The 14,278-nt window shown below is 36.2% G+C and overlaps 3 protein-coding genes and 1 non-coding gene across 5 annotated transcripts; 1 reads left to right on the forward strand and 3 right to left on the reverse strand.

Moving 5' to 3' along the window:
- On the reverse strand, window positions 221–3,315 carry LOC18607297 (squalene monooxygenase). The gene is made up of 8 exons (XM_007041378.2): window positions 2,800–3,315; window positions 2,422–2,533; window positions 2,134–2,308; window positions 1,853–2,021; window positions 1,507–1,725; window positions 1,005–1,280; window positions 632–910; window positions 221–535 (listed from the first exon to the last, which is right to left on the reverse strand). The coding sequence occupies exons 1-8, from the start codon at window positions 3,040–3,042 to the stop codon at window positions 431–433; spliced, it is 1,578 nt and encodes a 525-aa protein (XP_007041440.1). The 5' UTR covers window positions 3,043–3,315; the 3' UTR covers window positions 221–430.
- Window positions 4,748–7,988, reverse strand: LOC18607298 (squalene monooxygenase). Its single transcript, XM_018116507.1, has 8 exons — window positions 7,592–7,988; window positions 7,119–7,230; window positions 6,867–7,041; window positions 6,428–6,596; window positions 6,030–6,248; window positions 5,599–5,874; window positions 5,187–5,465; window positions 4,748–5,098 (listed from the first exon to the last, which is right to left on the reverse strand). The coding sequence occupies exons 1-8, from the start codon at window positions 7,841–7,843 to the stop codon at window positions 4,994–4,996; spliced, it is 1,587 nt and encodes a 528-aa protein (XP_017971996.1). The 5' UTR covers window positions 7,844–7,988; the 3' UTR covers window positions 4,748–4,993.
- TRNAT-UGU lies at window positions 7,329–7,400 on the forward strand. Its single transcript has one exon. It is a non-coding gene; the product is annotated as a tRNA-Thr (tRNA).
- LOC108660985 (squalene monooxygenase-like) lies at window positions 9,694–12,966 on the reverse strand. 2 transcript variants are annotated; one of them, XM_018116425.1, is made up of 8 exons: window positions 12,630–12,965; window positions 12,396–12,507; window positions 12,132–12,306; window positions 11,677–11,845; window positions 11,200–11,418; window positions 10,778–11,056; window positions 10,303–10,581; window positions 9,694–10,174 (listed from the first exon to the last, which is right to left on the reverse strand). In XM_018116425.1, exons 1-8 carry the CDS (start codon window positions 12,852–12,854, stop codon window positions 10,073–10,075), a joined length of 1,560 nt encoding a protein of 519 aa, XP_017971914.1. In that variant the 5' UTR covers window positions 12,855–12,965; the 3' UTR covers window positions 9,694–10,072. The 2 variants fall into 2 exon arrangements, with proteins under 2 accessions (XP_017971914.1, XP_017971915.1); XM_018116426.1 differs by lacking the exon at window positions 11,200–11,418 and having other exon boundaries at window positions 12,630–12,966.

The following is a 14,278-nucleotide window of genomic DNA, read 5'->3' on the forward strand; positions in this document are numbered from 1 at the left end:
TCATTTATTATAACTTATCAACATATCATGTTTATTTTTTACTTATAATTGAATCTAATTATAGGAGAATTTCTTTTGTTTTTCTTTAGAAAAAACAATATGAATGGAGTTTGTAAGAATCATTGATAATCTTCATTCAAAGTTTCTTTTCAGAAAAAGAACTCCCATAATTTCATCTCACATTCTAACTTTTTCAGATATATTTGGTTGGGGGTGGATATTAAATGAGAAAACCATTTCAATTTCAAATGGAAAATTCTTGTTGCAACAGGATTAGGCACATTGCAGATGCCTACTTGTTCAGGAAAAATACAGAAAGGTATACATTTTCTTTTCATATATAGCAATTACATTGATCCCAACCTTGCAATTTTCGCAAGGAAAGAACTCGATTATGTAGAAACTACCCTGTTTCCAGCTTCTGACTGTCTCAGTGAACAGGAGCAGCCCTGTGGTAGGCTGGCACCGTCACAGGGAAGAAAACCTGTCGGACTCCTTCAGCCTTGAGTATAGGGATAATGATGCCTGATGCACCCTGACAACAAAATGGAAAATTGGATCAGATCAGATAGAAGAATGAATAATTCCTGGTGGATGTTACAAGGAATGGTGTATAGAGATGAGCACACACCGAAATTAATCTGGCACCAATCCAAACGCGATTTAGTGAAGGAAAGGGAAGTAACAAGCGTCCAACACCAAAGATAGCCACAGCAAAGAAGTGGAGGACTAGGCTTAGAGGACGAGGGTTCAGGCCTGAAAGGAGAGCTATTGGTCCATTGGAGAATACACCTCCAAGGCTCAAATAATCAAAACATGCTTGGCGCATTTCCTTCCTTGCCGGGTCAGGGGATGCGCAGAACACCTTGTATAAGGCACCGGCTAATGTGTTTATTGTAGATGCCACCGGCTGCAAAAAAGAATTATGCACCACCTTGTTAATCAATGTGCTTGTAGCAGATGTATTTGACCGGAAATATGTGCCCTTCTTTTGTAGTTCCTACCTTACGGAGGGTGTAAAAGGATTCAAGGTATCTGCAGAGGGCAGAAGCATCATGGAGATCACGTAAGGGTCTAAGAAGATCTCTAAGTACAACAACATCAGACAAAGCCACAGTCATTCCTCCACCAGTTAAAGGGTGTCGCATGTTGAACGCATCCCCCATCAGAAGTGCTCCAGGAGTGGGATATGGAGCAGCAGGCATGCTTCTGTTATGCATTGTTCTTATGTTTCCTTTGTCAATTGCAGATATGAAAGAAGTGTACAGCTCTGGAGGAATCTGGAATGTTCCAATTAATCGTTTTAAAATATTAAGAACTAGTAGGAATCAGATTGACAGAAAGATTCGGTAGCTTAGATTATCCTATTTGATATCAAAAACTCCGGTTGAATGTTATGTAAATCTTAGCCCACATTACTGGTGAAAAACAGAAAAACTGGTCATGCATCAGTGATTGAAAAACAGAAAACCTTGACAACCAGATAGTAGTTACTGGTAATAATACCTGAGGAGCCACGACAGACTTCAAATATTGAGCCATATCACCATTAGGAATGGAAGGGACCTTTTGGCCAGGAACATCCACTAAACAGCGGATTTCATTGCTACTAATAGGATAAAACAAGATAGGTGAAGGATCAGCCAATATAACATGCCCGTGATTCAGATATGGAAGGTCGCAATTCTCCAGGACCAGGCCGACAAAGCAAGAGGGAATATCAACCTGAAATGGGATACTTAATCATATGAGAAATCAAATCTGGGTTCTTGAATATAGAGATTAAATTTTCACATGGGGACACTTTGTGCCATGCCAAATTGCCGATTTAGATGGGCAAAAGAATCTTTACCTTGGGGTTGCAGAGGGAGCGTCGCAAATTTGAAAAACAACCATCACAGACAACTGTGAGGGGAGCATTCGCTCTCAGCTCTTGGCCATCATTGGTTTTATAGGTCACTCCCTTGATAGTTCCTTTTTCTTCGATTAAAGATGTCACAGTACCTTGTTCCAAACTCACACTGTAAAGAAAATTAAGAAATAAGAATTTGAGAAATGACAGGAAACATTGGTACGCATAATTGCTCTACTTTATTGTATTTTCAGAGTTAATTAATGGTGAAGGATGAGTACTTGGGGAGGGAAGCAGCTTTCTCACGCATCTTTTGTATGAAGCGTCCATAGTGGAAGCCTCTGCCAGACACATCCGAACGAAATCCTTCCAATGGATAGGACAGTCTAGTATTTTTTCCATCCTTGTAAAGAGCATATCCGAACACTTGCTGAGAATCAATCTGCTTCACGCAATCTACAGGCACACGATGAACCATGATTAAAAAAACGAAAAAACAAAAAAGGGGGTTAAAATTAAAGCAAGATGGCTTTAACTTCATGTTGGTCATCGAAGTTTTTCTTGCTTACCATCAAGGCCCAATTCAATCAACTTGAGGTAGCCTCCTGGTTGTAGCAGTTCACCAACGATTCTGTCAGGCTCAGACAAGTCTCTTTCAATGACACGCACACGACGTCCTTCCTGCATAAATGTTGAAGAATGAAGAAGAATGAGGTGTCTGCTTAACAAATTTTATTGATCCAGTTATCAGAAGAGACTGTTGCCAAAAAATATTTGCTAATGAAGACTCTGGGTACATTTTAAAGGATTGTTTATGACGCGACAGCCACCAGGATGAGCTCTATTGTTACTACTTACTTGTCGAAGTAGAAGTTAACTAGCTAACATGACCCTAACTGTAAGGATAAAACTCTACAAATTGTCACCAAACAGACAGAAACTGTTACCTTTCCAAGAGTGTAGGCAAGGGCTGAACCAGCAACGCCTGCTCCGACAATGATTATATCTGTGCTTGTAGTAGCTATCTCTGACCCGGATAGCATTTCATTCTGAGAGCTCTCCAAACACTCATTCCCTTGAATAATCCCCATTGAAGAAGCTCCCTTCACCTTTCTTCTTCTTATGTGGTGCAACAGAACAACCCCAAGAAGAGAGGCTATAACTCCTCCCAATATAACCTGATCAACCATATCTTCGAAGTTTAATAAAAATTGACACGAAGAAAACAGCTCTAACTTGGCCTTTTCACTTCTTGTTTGGGTTTCTCTCGGATGTTGTTTGCTGTGATTTTACTTGTTAGTTAAGGTTGCCTTATATATGCTTGCAATGAGCTCAGAAACAGCTTGGCTTTGGCAATTTCTTTTAACTTCTTTTAACCCTTTTTCCAACAGGTTTTGTGCTAGTGTTCAATGTTGAAAAAAGAGCATAAAACCAGAAGGTTTTTTCCAGGGTTTCACATAAAATAACTCAAAGAAATCCACGAAAGTGTCTAAAATGAAGAATTTGTGTTTGTCTCATATGGAAGACATGATAGTTGGCTTAATTTAAACTTGTCAGTCAAAGGGATAGAAAATAGAAAAGCTGTCCAAGTAAGACTAATCATTAATCCTGAGAGTTTGGCTGCCATTGGCTTAATATGTTTTAACAATAAATGGTTTCAAGGTTTCAGACAAAACCATGGGAGCCAAACAGGGGGCGACAGATAGTCAGATTAAAAGAAAAACTATATACTAATATATAGGAAATGAGACTTAAAATCTGATCAAGTATAGTCAATAACAATAATCTTTCAAGCTTTCAATACAATGGGAGCCAAACAGGGGGTGAAAATAGAGCCAAAACCCCCCAAAAAAAATCCTCCAATGCAACAATTAATGAACAAACCACAGCATAACTAGCATTGACATGAAGTAGTAATCAGTACAAGGTTGTGCAATAAGTCAGCTCCCACCAAAGCATGGCAGTGGCAATGGTTAAATTTTTATTTATTTTTAATTTTTCAGTTGCTTTATTTGACTTATACTAATTTCTATTTTTATTTGTTGGTTTGTCAACATGTTTAATCTGAATGGTTTATATTGGAGAAAGCTTCAAAGCAAGGACTGGGTTTAGTCAAGGAAAGTTATTTTCACAGAATGTTGAAATAAATATAATTGTCAAGTCATGTCAACAAATGAATAAAGAACTTCCGGCTCCAACTTGATATCTTGCTTGATATATTTTTCATAATTTTACGATACATATATAAGAAATTTTTTATATTAATAGCACTCTTGTCATTAGATTATTAAGCAAGTAGTTATTATCACATAATAAACCTAATCGAGTGCAAGATATTTTGACTTCAATTGTGGACTAGAGGAGGTTGAGATCAGGCAGTCAGGTAATTTTTGTCAAACTCCTCCATCATACTTCAGCTATTGACTTTGAGTTCATCAAACTTATTTTAATAATTTTTGTTGACTATTTCTTTGCATTTAAGGAAGTTGATAAAGCAGAGTTATTTTGAATACGACTCACAACGAACTTGTTATATACGATATGGTTTTACTTTGAAAATATGTACATTTATCATTAAATTAAATATATTCATCGGAGCACATGCCAATGACTTTCTTTTCAAAGAAAAAAAACTATGGGTACTCACTTGAATTAGGCCTAGAACAATACAGTTGATATCTTAGCTTTGGCTGCTAAACAAAAACATCATTCATTAGAACAGTTGTACTGATTTTCAGACTTTGAAAAATATTACCATCTTACTTCTCATCATCACATTAATTTCTTATCACTTCAAAGCAGTTGCAACCAAGCACATTCAATTTCTATTTAAACCAAAACCAGAGGGTTAACAGTTGAATTCTATAACTTGCCAAGACTAGTCTCAGATGCCAATTATGGTGATATGAAACTTTGCTGTATTAAGATTGTACTTGATTCAAAGGAAAGACTGTAATGCTATGTCAATTCTCTGAAATAATACCATACCAACACGGTTCCTATTATACACTTGATTTGTTTACTTAGGTAGAAAGTAAAAAAGAATTCGTGGCAGAAGATCAACTACTGATACAAATTAGTTTGGCTTAGCAGTAAATATTTGTGGGGTTTCTGAGTTTTCCCATTGTTTTCCTCATTCTCTCAATGAACAGGAGGAGCTCTGTAGTATGCTGGCACAGTTGCAGGGAAAAACATTTGTCTAACCCCTTCAGCCTTGATAATGGGGAAAATGATGCCTGATGCACCCTGGAAAAAACAACAGATATAGCATTAGGTGGTCTTGAAGTGGCAGTGATACACAATTTGTAAAACAAAAGAAAATAGAGATACGCACCGAAATCAATCTAGCCCCAGTCCAAATGCGTTTGGGTGAAGGAAATGGAAGTAACAAGCGGCCAACGCCATAGACAGCCACCGCGAAAAAATGTAGGACTAAGCTTATGGGGCGGGGGTTCAAACCGGAGAGCAGAGAGATTGGTCCATTTGAGAATACGCCTCCAAGGCTCAAGTAGTCAAAGCATGCTTGCCGCATCTCCTTCCTTGCTGGATCAGGGGAGGCACTGAATACCTTGTATAGGGCGCCAGCCAATGTGTTTATTGTAGATGCCACTGGCTGCAAATCATAAAACCAAATCCATCCGGTAAGTGGAAAAATTGTACAGTTTCTGAAGCCAAGTTTTCACATTATACAAAAGTACAGAACATGAACTGTGAAGTTATCAGGGAGGAATACATGTGTAGCTTACCTTCCGCAAGGTATAAAAAGATTCAAGGTATTTGCAAAGAGTAGATGCATCATACAGATCGTACAGGGGTCTTAGAAGATCCCTTAGTACCACAATATCAGATAGTGCAACAGTCATTCCCCCTCCGGTTAAAGGATGTCTCATATTGAATGCATCACCCATTAAAAGTGCACCAGGAGTTGAGTGTGGAGCAGCAGGCATGCTTCTGTTTGGCATGGTTCTTATGTTGCCCTTATCAATTGCGGATATAAAGGCAGTGTGCAGTTCAGAAGGAATCTGATATGAATAACCAGAAAATCAGTTCAGTACATTAAAAAGGGTGATGCTTAAATTTCTAAGGGCAGTAGAAGAGGTGTCAAAAGGCTAGTGAACTTGATTTCGTTTAATTGCATAAAATTGGGAGTCATTTGATAAATGAAAGACATAAGTACCTGGGGAGCCACCACAGTTTTCAAGTACTGGGCCATTTCACCATTGGAAACAGAAGGAACTTTTTGGCCAGGCACATCAACCAAGCAACGAATCTCGGTGCTGCTGATAGGGTAAAACAAGATAGGTGAAGGGTCTGCCAATATAACATGTCCATAGTTTGCATGCGGAAGCTCACAGTTCTCCAGAACCAATCCAACAAAACAAGAGGGGACCTCAACCTGCAGACACAAATGAAGATCTTCATGTTGTCTCAAGAGTAAAAATGAAGATCACGAGAGAGTGCTGGTACCAAATTCTAGATAAGAAACTTCATTAACTACCACTTTATTCTAATTAAAAGCTTGATCGATATTAGTAAGTGTATGACATTTGACAACATTTGAATAAGAATCTTCACCTTCGGGTCACAGAGAGAGCGTCTCAAATTTGAGAAACAACCATCGCATACAATAGTAAGGGGAGCATATGCTGTCAACTCTTGACCACCCTTAGTTTTGTACTGAACTCCCTTGATAGTCGCATTTTCTTCAAGCAGAGATGTTACTGTTCCTTGTTCTAGAGTTACACTGCATTAAACCAATTATTATGTATGAGAATGATGAAAACAAGCTAGCAAAGCAAGGAAATGTTCAAATCTTCATTGAGAAAAAATAAAGTAAAAGCAGGTGGAAAAAGTCAAAAGAGAAAAGTAAAACTAATATGGGCAAAAGTAGAACCAGGGCATATGAAGAAACAGAGCAATGAAACCCTTGGGAAGAAAGAGTTACTTGTATTTTAAATGTTCTTGGATTCAGTTTAACAACGGTTAAAGTGGTTGTGATGGGAAAGAAACATACTTGGGAAGAGAAGCAGCTTTCTGCCGCATCCTTTGTATGAAACGTCCATTGTGGAAGCTTCTTCCAGCAACATCAGAGTGAAACTTTTCCAGGGGATAAGACAACCTGGTATTCTTTCCATCCTTGTACAGAGCATAGCCAAAAACCTGTTGAGCATCAATGTCATCTACACAATCTGCAGGGGAAAAAATCAACGTCAAAAGCCAGAAAGATCAGAGCAAGGAAGAGCCACAAAAAAGTTTCATTGCATGCCTTCAAGACCCAACTCAATTAACTTAAGGTAGCCCCCTGGTTGTAGAAGTTCACCAACAATTCTGTCAGGCTCACTTAAGTCTCTCTCTATCACATGCACTCGGCGTCCGTCCTGAAACATGTAAGCAAGAGAAGAAATGTTACATGTCCGAATCGATGGTGAAGAAATTTTCCAGCAAAATTCTTGCTGATTTTCTTTGTTAACAAACAGCCCCTATAGCTCAGTGGTAGAGCGTCAGTCTTGTAAACTGAAGGTCCGTAGTTCGATCCTGCGTGGGGGCAAAAGGAGGAAAGGAACCGTGTCTTCCACCTTTTTCAATTATGTGTTCTCTTTCCCTTTCCTCAGTTTTTTTTTTCTCATTAAGAGCATCAAAGCATGAATAAGAAACATCAAAATTCAGGGCAAAAAAGAGATGTTATAGAAGGAGAAGGGGGGATAGAGAGAGAGAGAGAGAGAGATGTAGGGAATGGACCTTTCCAAATGTATAAGCAAGAGCAGAACCAGCAACTCCAGCGCCAACTATGATAATGTCTGTACTCCCAGCAACCTCGCCATTCCCTGTTTTCCTCACACAATTTTCCATTGGAGACACCATGGAAGAAGAAGAAGAAGCAGCACCTGCTGCAGCTTTTGTCTTGTTGAATCCTCTTACGAAAGCGTTGTACAAGAAAACAAACCCCAGCAGAGCGGCTACCAGCCCTTCAACTATACACTCGTATCCCATATTTTATGAAAGTGGAAAACTGGGACAACAGTGAATGATCAAGAGGAGGTGATCGCAACTTGATGACTTCGTCCCCTTCTATAGTTCTCCTTCCATAATTCCTGAAAGTTCTGCTTTCTGTTTGACGTGTGACTGCATTACTCGTTTACTGCCAAACTTTCCGCCTCTTAAATACAGTTTGGCAGGTGCCCACAATTTCTATTTAAGCTCAATATAAATAAAAATCCTCTGTCCCCATATACTCTTTCTTTTCATAATTTTCTCTCACCTGTGGTTGATACAAACTTAGACACGTAATACAAAATTATGAAAAGCAATACTAAACGAGACATTGCATGAAGGCAAAAAATTTCTATTCATAAAAATATGCTTAATTGCCATGTGGGTCATTTATTGCCAATTTATTACAGTTTATGGAGCATAGTTTTGTCCTTTATCTTAGCTATGGTTCTGGTAAAGCTACATTTTGAACTTTATTTCAGTTTACATTGTTGATAAACTATAGTACTTGATCAAACTTTTTGGGTTCAAATATCTGTATATGAGCTTGAGTTTCAATTACCCTTTTTTTTATTCTGATTGAAGAAAGATTCAAATCTTAATTAAAGTGGGTAAAAGAAGGACTCAAACCCCTAATAAAATACAAAACTATAATCATCTGATTACCTATGTTTATCAGAGCAAGAAACCAATTTTGAGACATAAACAAATTGGTTAAACCCAGCTAGTCAAAATGATCAAAATTTGGAGTGGTTCTCCAAGTAATACTGGATTGGTCAAGGAGAGTTTGGTGAGATTTGGGACACAATGATAGTGAAAAATATACTATATATAAAAATGTTTCAAGTGAGTTTGAAAGTGATTTCCTGGTTTTCCTAAACCATGGAAGCCAAATTTGGGGGTGACAACATTATTGAAAACAAATTGTAGAATAAACTTCCATGAGAGGTGGAATGAGCTGCTGGGGATGGAAATTTGAGGCTTGGTCAATTCCCTCATCTTTGATTTCTTATTATGCAATTAAATTTGCCATAGTTATTAATATATAATAACTTGAAAGAGTAATTCAAGTATGTTGCCACGGTGCCCTCTTGTGTGAAGACGAAACATGGAGTAGGTAAAAGCTAAAAGCTGCAAGATTCATTTAAATACTAGGGTATTTGGCTAACTTTAACCTTGAATCCAGAAGAAAATGTGAAACATGCCTTGTTCCTGTCTAAGATATGCCGATCATGGCCTGCTTTCAACGTTTTTGGCCTGAGTTGAGCTTGACTTTATGTCATGTGAAGAATAAAACCAGCTCTCAGGTCACATGGCCTGTTTCAATTGAGTTTTCTTTGGATATTTTCAACAATAATGAAGGTGGGAGAAAAATGAGTCATTGAAATAAAGAAGAGTATGAGTCCATTACAAATGGATTTTAATAGGTAATGGATTATGGATCGATTTTCTAAGTTTGGGTAGACTTGAAATTAATTAAATTTAATATTTAATTATTTATAATATCACTTGTCGCTGTTGAAAACAATAAGAAACTGATTCTATCTAAAACATACACAATTGAATTTGTTGAAAGATTACTTGATTGCTTATAAATAAAACATTTATCTAAAATAAAAAAGATACGGAAAAAAAAACGAACACTCACTCTTTTCTTTTTAAAATTCTTCAAATTTTCTTTTGTATTATTTTACTAGATAATCTTGCTGTTCATTAGTGAATGCCTGATGGATTGACTTCATTAGCAAAGAATACAATCAATCATTGAATTTTATTGTATCCTCGAGATTTATCACCTGTGATCATTTTACATAATATATGTGAATAAAATCTTAAAGATAGTGTCACTGTTACATGCATTAAAGCCATTCTAGTATTTTTCAATTCGGTATTCTAACATTTTGTTTTATCACAAGTTCATTCATAAATTCTGATAAACTAATCCAGCACTAATTTCATTAAAATCAGAAAACAATTAATTGGGTTTCTAGAACCAATGGATAGCTGCTCTTATGACGATTTTGAGAAGGATCGCAGTTAAGTTTGATCTCTGGTAAGATGGGATCTTCTGTCACTTGATTAACAAGTTGCTGACTAGCAGAGAGGAAATTTTCTTGTGAACTTGGAATTGTTCACAACAAGTTTTGCTAATTTGATCCATGGACTCTCCAAAAGCCCAAAGTTTTATTAAATATTTGTCGATTTGCAGATTTCTTGCATCCTTTTTTCTTAGAAGGGAGGCGCTCTGTAGTATGCTGGCACAGTTAGAGGGAAAAACATTTGTTTGACTCCTTCAGACTTTATAAGGGGGAAAAGGATGCCTGATGCAACCTGAAAAAACAAGAAATAGAAAAGGTAACACATCAGATTCGTTTTATCCTTAGGTTGTTCTGAGTTGCAGTGAATACAGTTGGTAAAGAAACATGACAGTGTAACAATGTTTTAACAGAGATACTGACCCAAATCAATTTAGCCCCGGTCCACATGCGGTTGGGAGAAGGAAATGGAAGTAACAACCGGCCAACACCATACACTGTCATGGCAAATAAGTGAAATGCTAAGCTTGATGGACGAGGGTACAGACCAGAGATTAGAGATGATAGTCCATTTGAAAATACGCCTCCAAGACTCAAATAGCCGAAACATGCTTGTTGCATTTGCTGCATTGCAGGATCAGATGAAGCACTAAACACCTTGTGTAGGGTGTCAGCCAATGTATTAATCGTAGATGCCATTGGCTGCAGGCAGGACCAAAACCATCCAGTTAATGCAAAATTCTACATTTTCTGATGCAACTTAGAGAAGTTGCCCTCAATTTATTTACCAAAAATAATGCCAGAAACATTTGAAATAATTTAATGGAGTTGTTTATGCACAAAAAGTATACATGAATTGCAAATTTACTGCCGAGAGGAATATATGTATGTAGCTTACCTTCCTCAGGGTATAAAAAGATTCAAGATATCTGCAAACTGCCGATGCATTACCTAGATTGTGCAAGGGTCTTAGAAGATCCCTTATCACAACAACATCAGATAGTGCAACAGTCATTCCTCCTCCGGTTATAGGATGTCGCATATTGAATGCATCACCCATCAAAAGTGCACCAGGAGTAGGGAGTGGAGCTGCTGGCATGGTTCTATTCGCCATAGTTCTTATGTTGTTCTGCTTCCCTACTGCAGAGATAAAGGCAGTGTATAGTTCAGGAGGAATCTGCATGTATAATTAAGTCATATGGTTAGTCCACAGATGACAGAAACCAGTAAAATATAAAGGTGGCGATGTTAAAATTTTCAGAGAGAGGCAGAACTGCAAAGCAACGTTTCCGAAAAGGATGAAAGAAAGGCACCAGCTACCTGGGGAGCTATCACAGTTTTTAAGAAAAGGGCCATTTCACCACCTGAAACAGAAGGTAGTTTTTGGCTAGGTACATCAACCAAGCAACGAATTTCAGTGCTGCTAATAGGATAAAACAAGATAGGTGAAGGATCTTCCAGTATAATAGCTCCATAATTTGCATGCGGAAGTTTACAGTTCTCCAGAACCAAACCAACAAAATAAGAGGGGATATCAACCTGCAGAAACAATCAAGAACTTTGTATTTCTCAAAGCATAAAACGCAAGAAGATTAAGCAAGAAAGTATGAATGTGCCCATTTGTATGTGCTCCTTATGGACTCAAAGCTTCTCTTATTTCCCCAAAAACTTACATTACCATTTTCTAAGCAATTCATGTAAATGAAAAACTTTCTTTCAACATGATTTTTCTTATAGAAGATCAGTTAAGTTTAGTAAGAAATTTGATAATTGACAAGATTTGCTCAGCAATTTCACCTTAGGGTAGCAGAGAGAGCGTCTCAAATTTGAGAAACCACCATCGCAGACAATGGTGAGGGGAGCCGATGCTGTCAGCTCTTGACCACTCTTGTTTTTGTAATGAACTCCTTGAATAGTCCCACTTTCTTCAAGCAGAGATGTTACTGTCCCTTGTTCTAGATTTACACTACACAATCAAAGGATAAAAGAACATGAATTTGGATTTGAAAGTCCCATTTTATCACTTGCATCTTAGAAGTTAGCTTTGCAAATTTGTACAAGTCAAGATTTTGATAACAGAAGAAAAACAGTGTATATATTTTGTCATGGCAGGGGCCACTAAAGCAAAACAGAACAATGAAAGTAATCTGGGAAAAAGTCGAAAAAGGGTAATATGAACATCAGCAATGAACACTGGCACTAACATAAATTGTTTGATATTGAAGAATGATTATGATGAAGTAGATAAGTACTTGGGAAGAGATGCAGCTTTCTCCCGCAACTTTTGTACAAAGCGTCCATTATGGAAGTTTCTTCCAGCCACATGGGACTGAAACTTTTCCAGGGGAAAAGATATCTTGGTGCCGTTTCCATCCTTGTACAGATCATAACCAGAAATTCGCTGAGCATCAATCCCATCTACACAATCTGCAGTGCCAAAAATCAATGTAACAAAATTTGGCGCGGAACACAGAGAGAGAGAGAGAGAAAAGAGCAAGAAGAAAAGAGTTGCGCACCATCCAGGCCTAACTCAATTAACTTGACGTAGCCCCCTGGTAATAAAGCTTCGCCAGCAATTCTGTCAGGCGGATTTAACTCTCTCTCGATCACATGCACTCGACGTCCGTCCTGCAACATGTAATTGCAGAGAAGAATTTCAGTTAGTTTATATCATAAAAGGAATGGGCCAGAACATAACAGAAGCTTATGCTATAGAGGGAAAAGAAAGAGAGAGAGAGAGAGATTCAGACCTTTCCTAGGGAATAGGCAAGAGCAGCACCTGCAACTCCGGCACCGACTATGATAATATCTGTAGCCCCAACAACCTCGCCGTTCCCCGTTTTCTTCACACAGTTTTCCACAGGGAACTCCATAGATATTCTTGTCTTCTTGAGTCTTCTTACTAAAGAATTGTACAAGAAAACAAACCCCAGAAAAGAAGCTATCACTCCTCCAACTATGTACTGGTAAGCCATTATCTGGAATGAAATGATCAAAGAAGAATACGAGAACAGGGGCGATGAGGCTGCTTATCTTTTGTACTCCCTCTTCAAAGCTTATTTAAATCATTTTTTCCAAAACGGGGGATGGATACCCACTTGCTTTGCAGCCGGCTTTATGCAAGTGGATATGACTTGCGGAGCGATTGGACAGCCAGGCGGTTGCCCGTACGGCTCAATAACTTCCAAAGTTTAAAATTAAATATTTAAATAATTTTTTTATTAAAATTTTTAATTCAATAAATCAACTACCATATAAAATAAAAATAAATATAAAATTCAAATTAAAATAAAAATTTATAAAATTAAAATAATAATACCTAATTGTTGAATATTTATTGTAAATAACAAATAAAACTTATGATTTTATGAAAATAATAGTATAATAAATTTTTTATGTATTCTTTGAAAGAAAATTAAAATTTAAAAAAAATAAATAAAAAAAGAAAAATTTAAAAATAGATATTATAAAATAAAAAATATTAATTTTATATATAAAAAATAATTATTAGAGATAATTAAATATTTTAANTATAAAATAAATAAATATTAATTTTATATATAAAAAATAACTATTAGAGATAATTAAATATTTTAATTGATTAAAAATAAAAAATAATTAAAAAAAAACTATTAGAGATTATAAAATACATATTAATGTTGGTTGATTGAAAATAACAAAAATAATTGGACAGTATTGTAGGAATTGAAAATTGATAAAAAAAATTTTAATTTATTAATTATTTTGATTTTTATATGAAAAATAAAATAAGTAGTTGAGAATTAATAAGAATATGAAAAAAGAATAAAATAAATATTTATTAAACTTAAAAGAATAAATAAATATTTTATTAATTAATTATATTATTATTATTATTATTATAAAATTAAAAATTTATAAAATTTTGGCACCTAAAGCCACCGTTTGGTAGCTTTACCCTTGATTCTCAATCATTCGCTAGATACGTCTCCATCAGGTTTGGATCTTCCAGCCACGCATTCCTTGTCCAGGAGCAATGGCAAATAATAGGAGCAAAAATGGTAAAGCACCAGGATATATGGCTTGACATAAATAGTAAGAGATAAAGGAAGAAGAAAAAACGATGATTATAATTAAGTTGTTATCTTTGTAAATTCTTTTAACGGTTACAAGTTAGTATTTATCTATTGTTCTATCAGAAGAAAAATAAAATAGAAAAGTTGATTTAATTGATTAGTTTGTTCATTTTAATTATAACATGATACTCTTTGATGCTATTTAGAATGTAAATTTTTGAACAAAAGGAGCAAAAAAGTTACACATTTACGTTATAATTTAGGATTTTATTAAAAAATAAAAAGATTAATTACTCTTAAATAGAGAAAAGAAATTCTAAATAATTAAATTAAATTTTTTTATT

This window comes from Theobroma cacao, chromosome 2 (genome assembly GCF_000208745.1).
Source record: "Theobroma cacao cultivar B97-61/B2 chromosome 2, Criollo_cocoa_genome_V2, whole genome shotgun sequence".
In the NCBI taxonomy this organism is placed as follows: domain Eukaryota; kingdom Viridiplantae; phylum Streptophyta; class Magnoliopsida; order Malvales; family Malvaceae; genus Theobroma; species Theobroma cacao.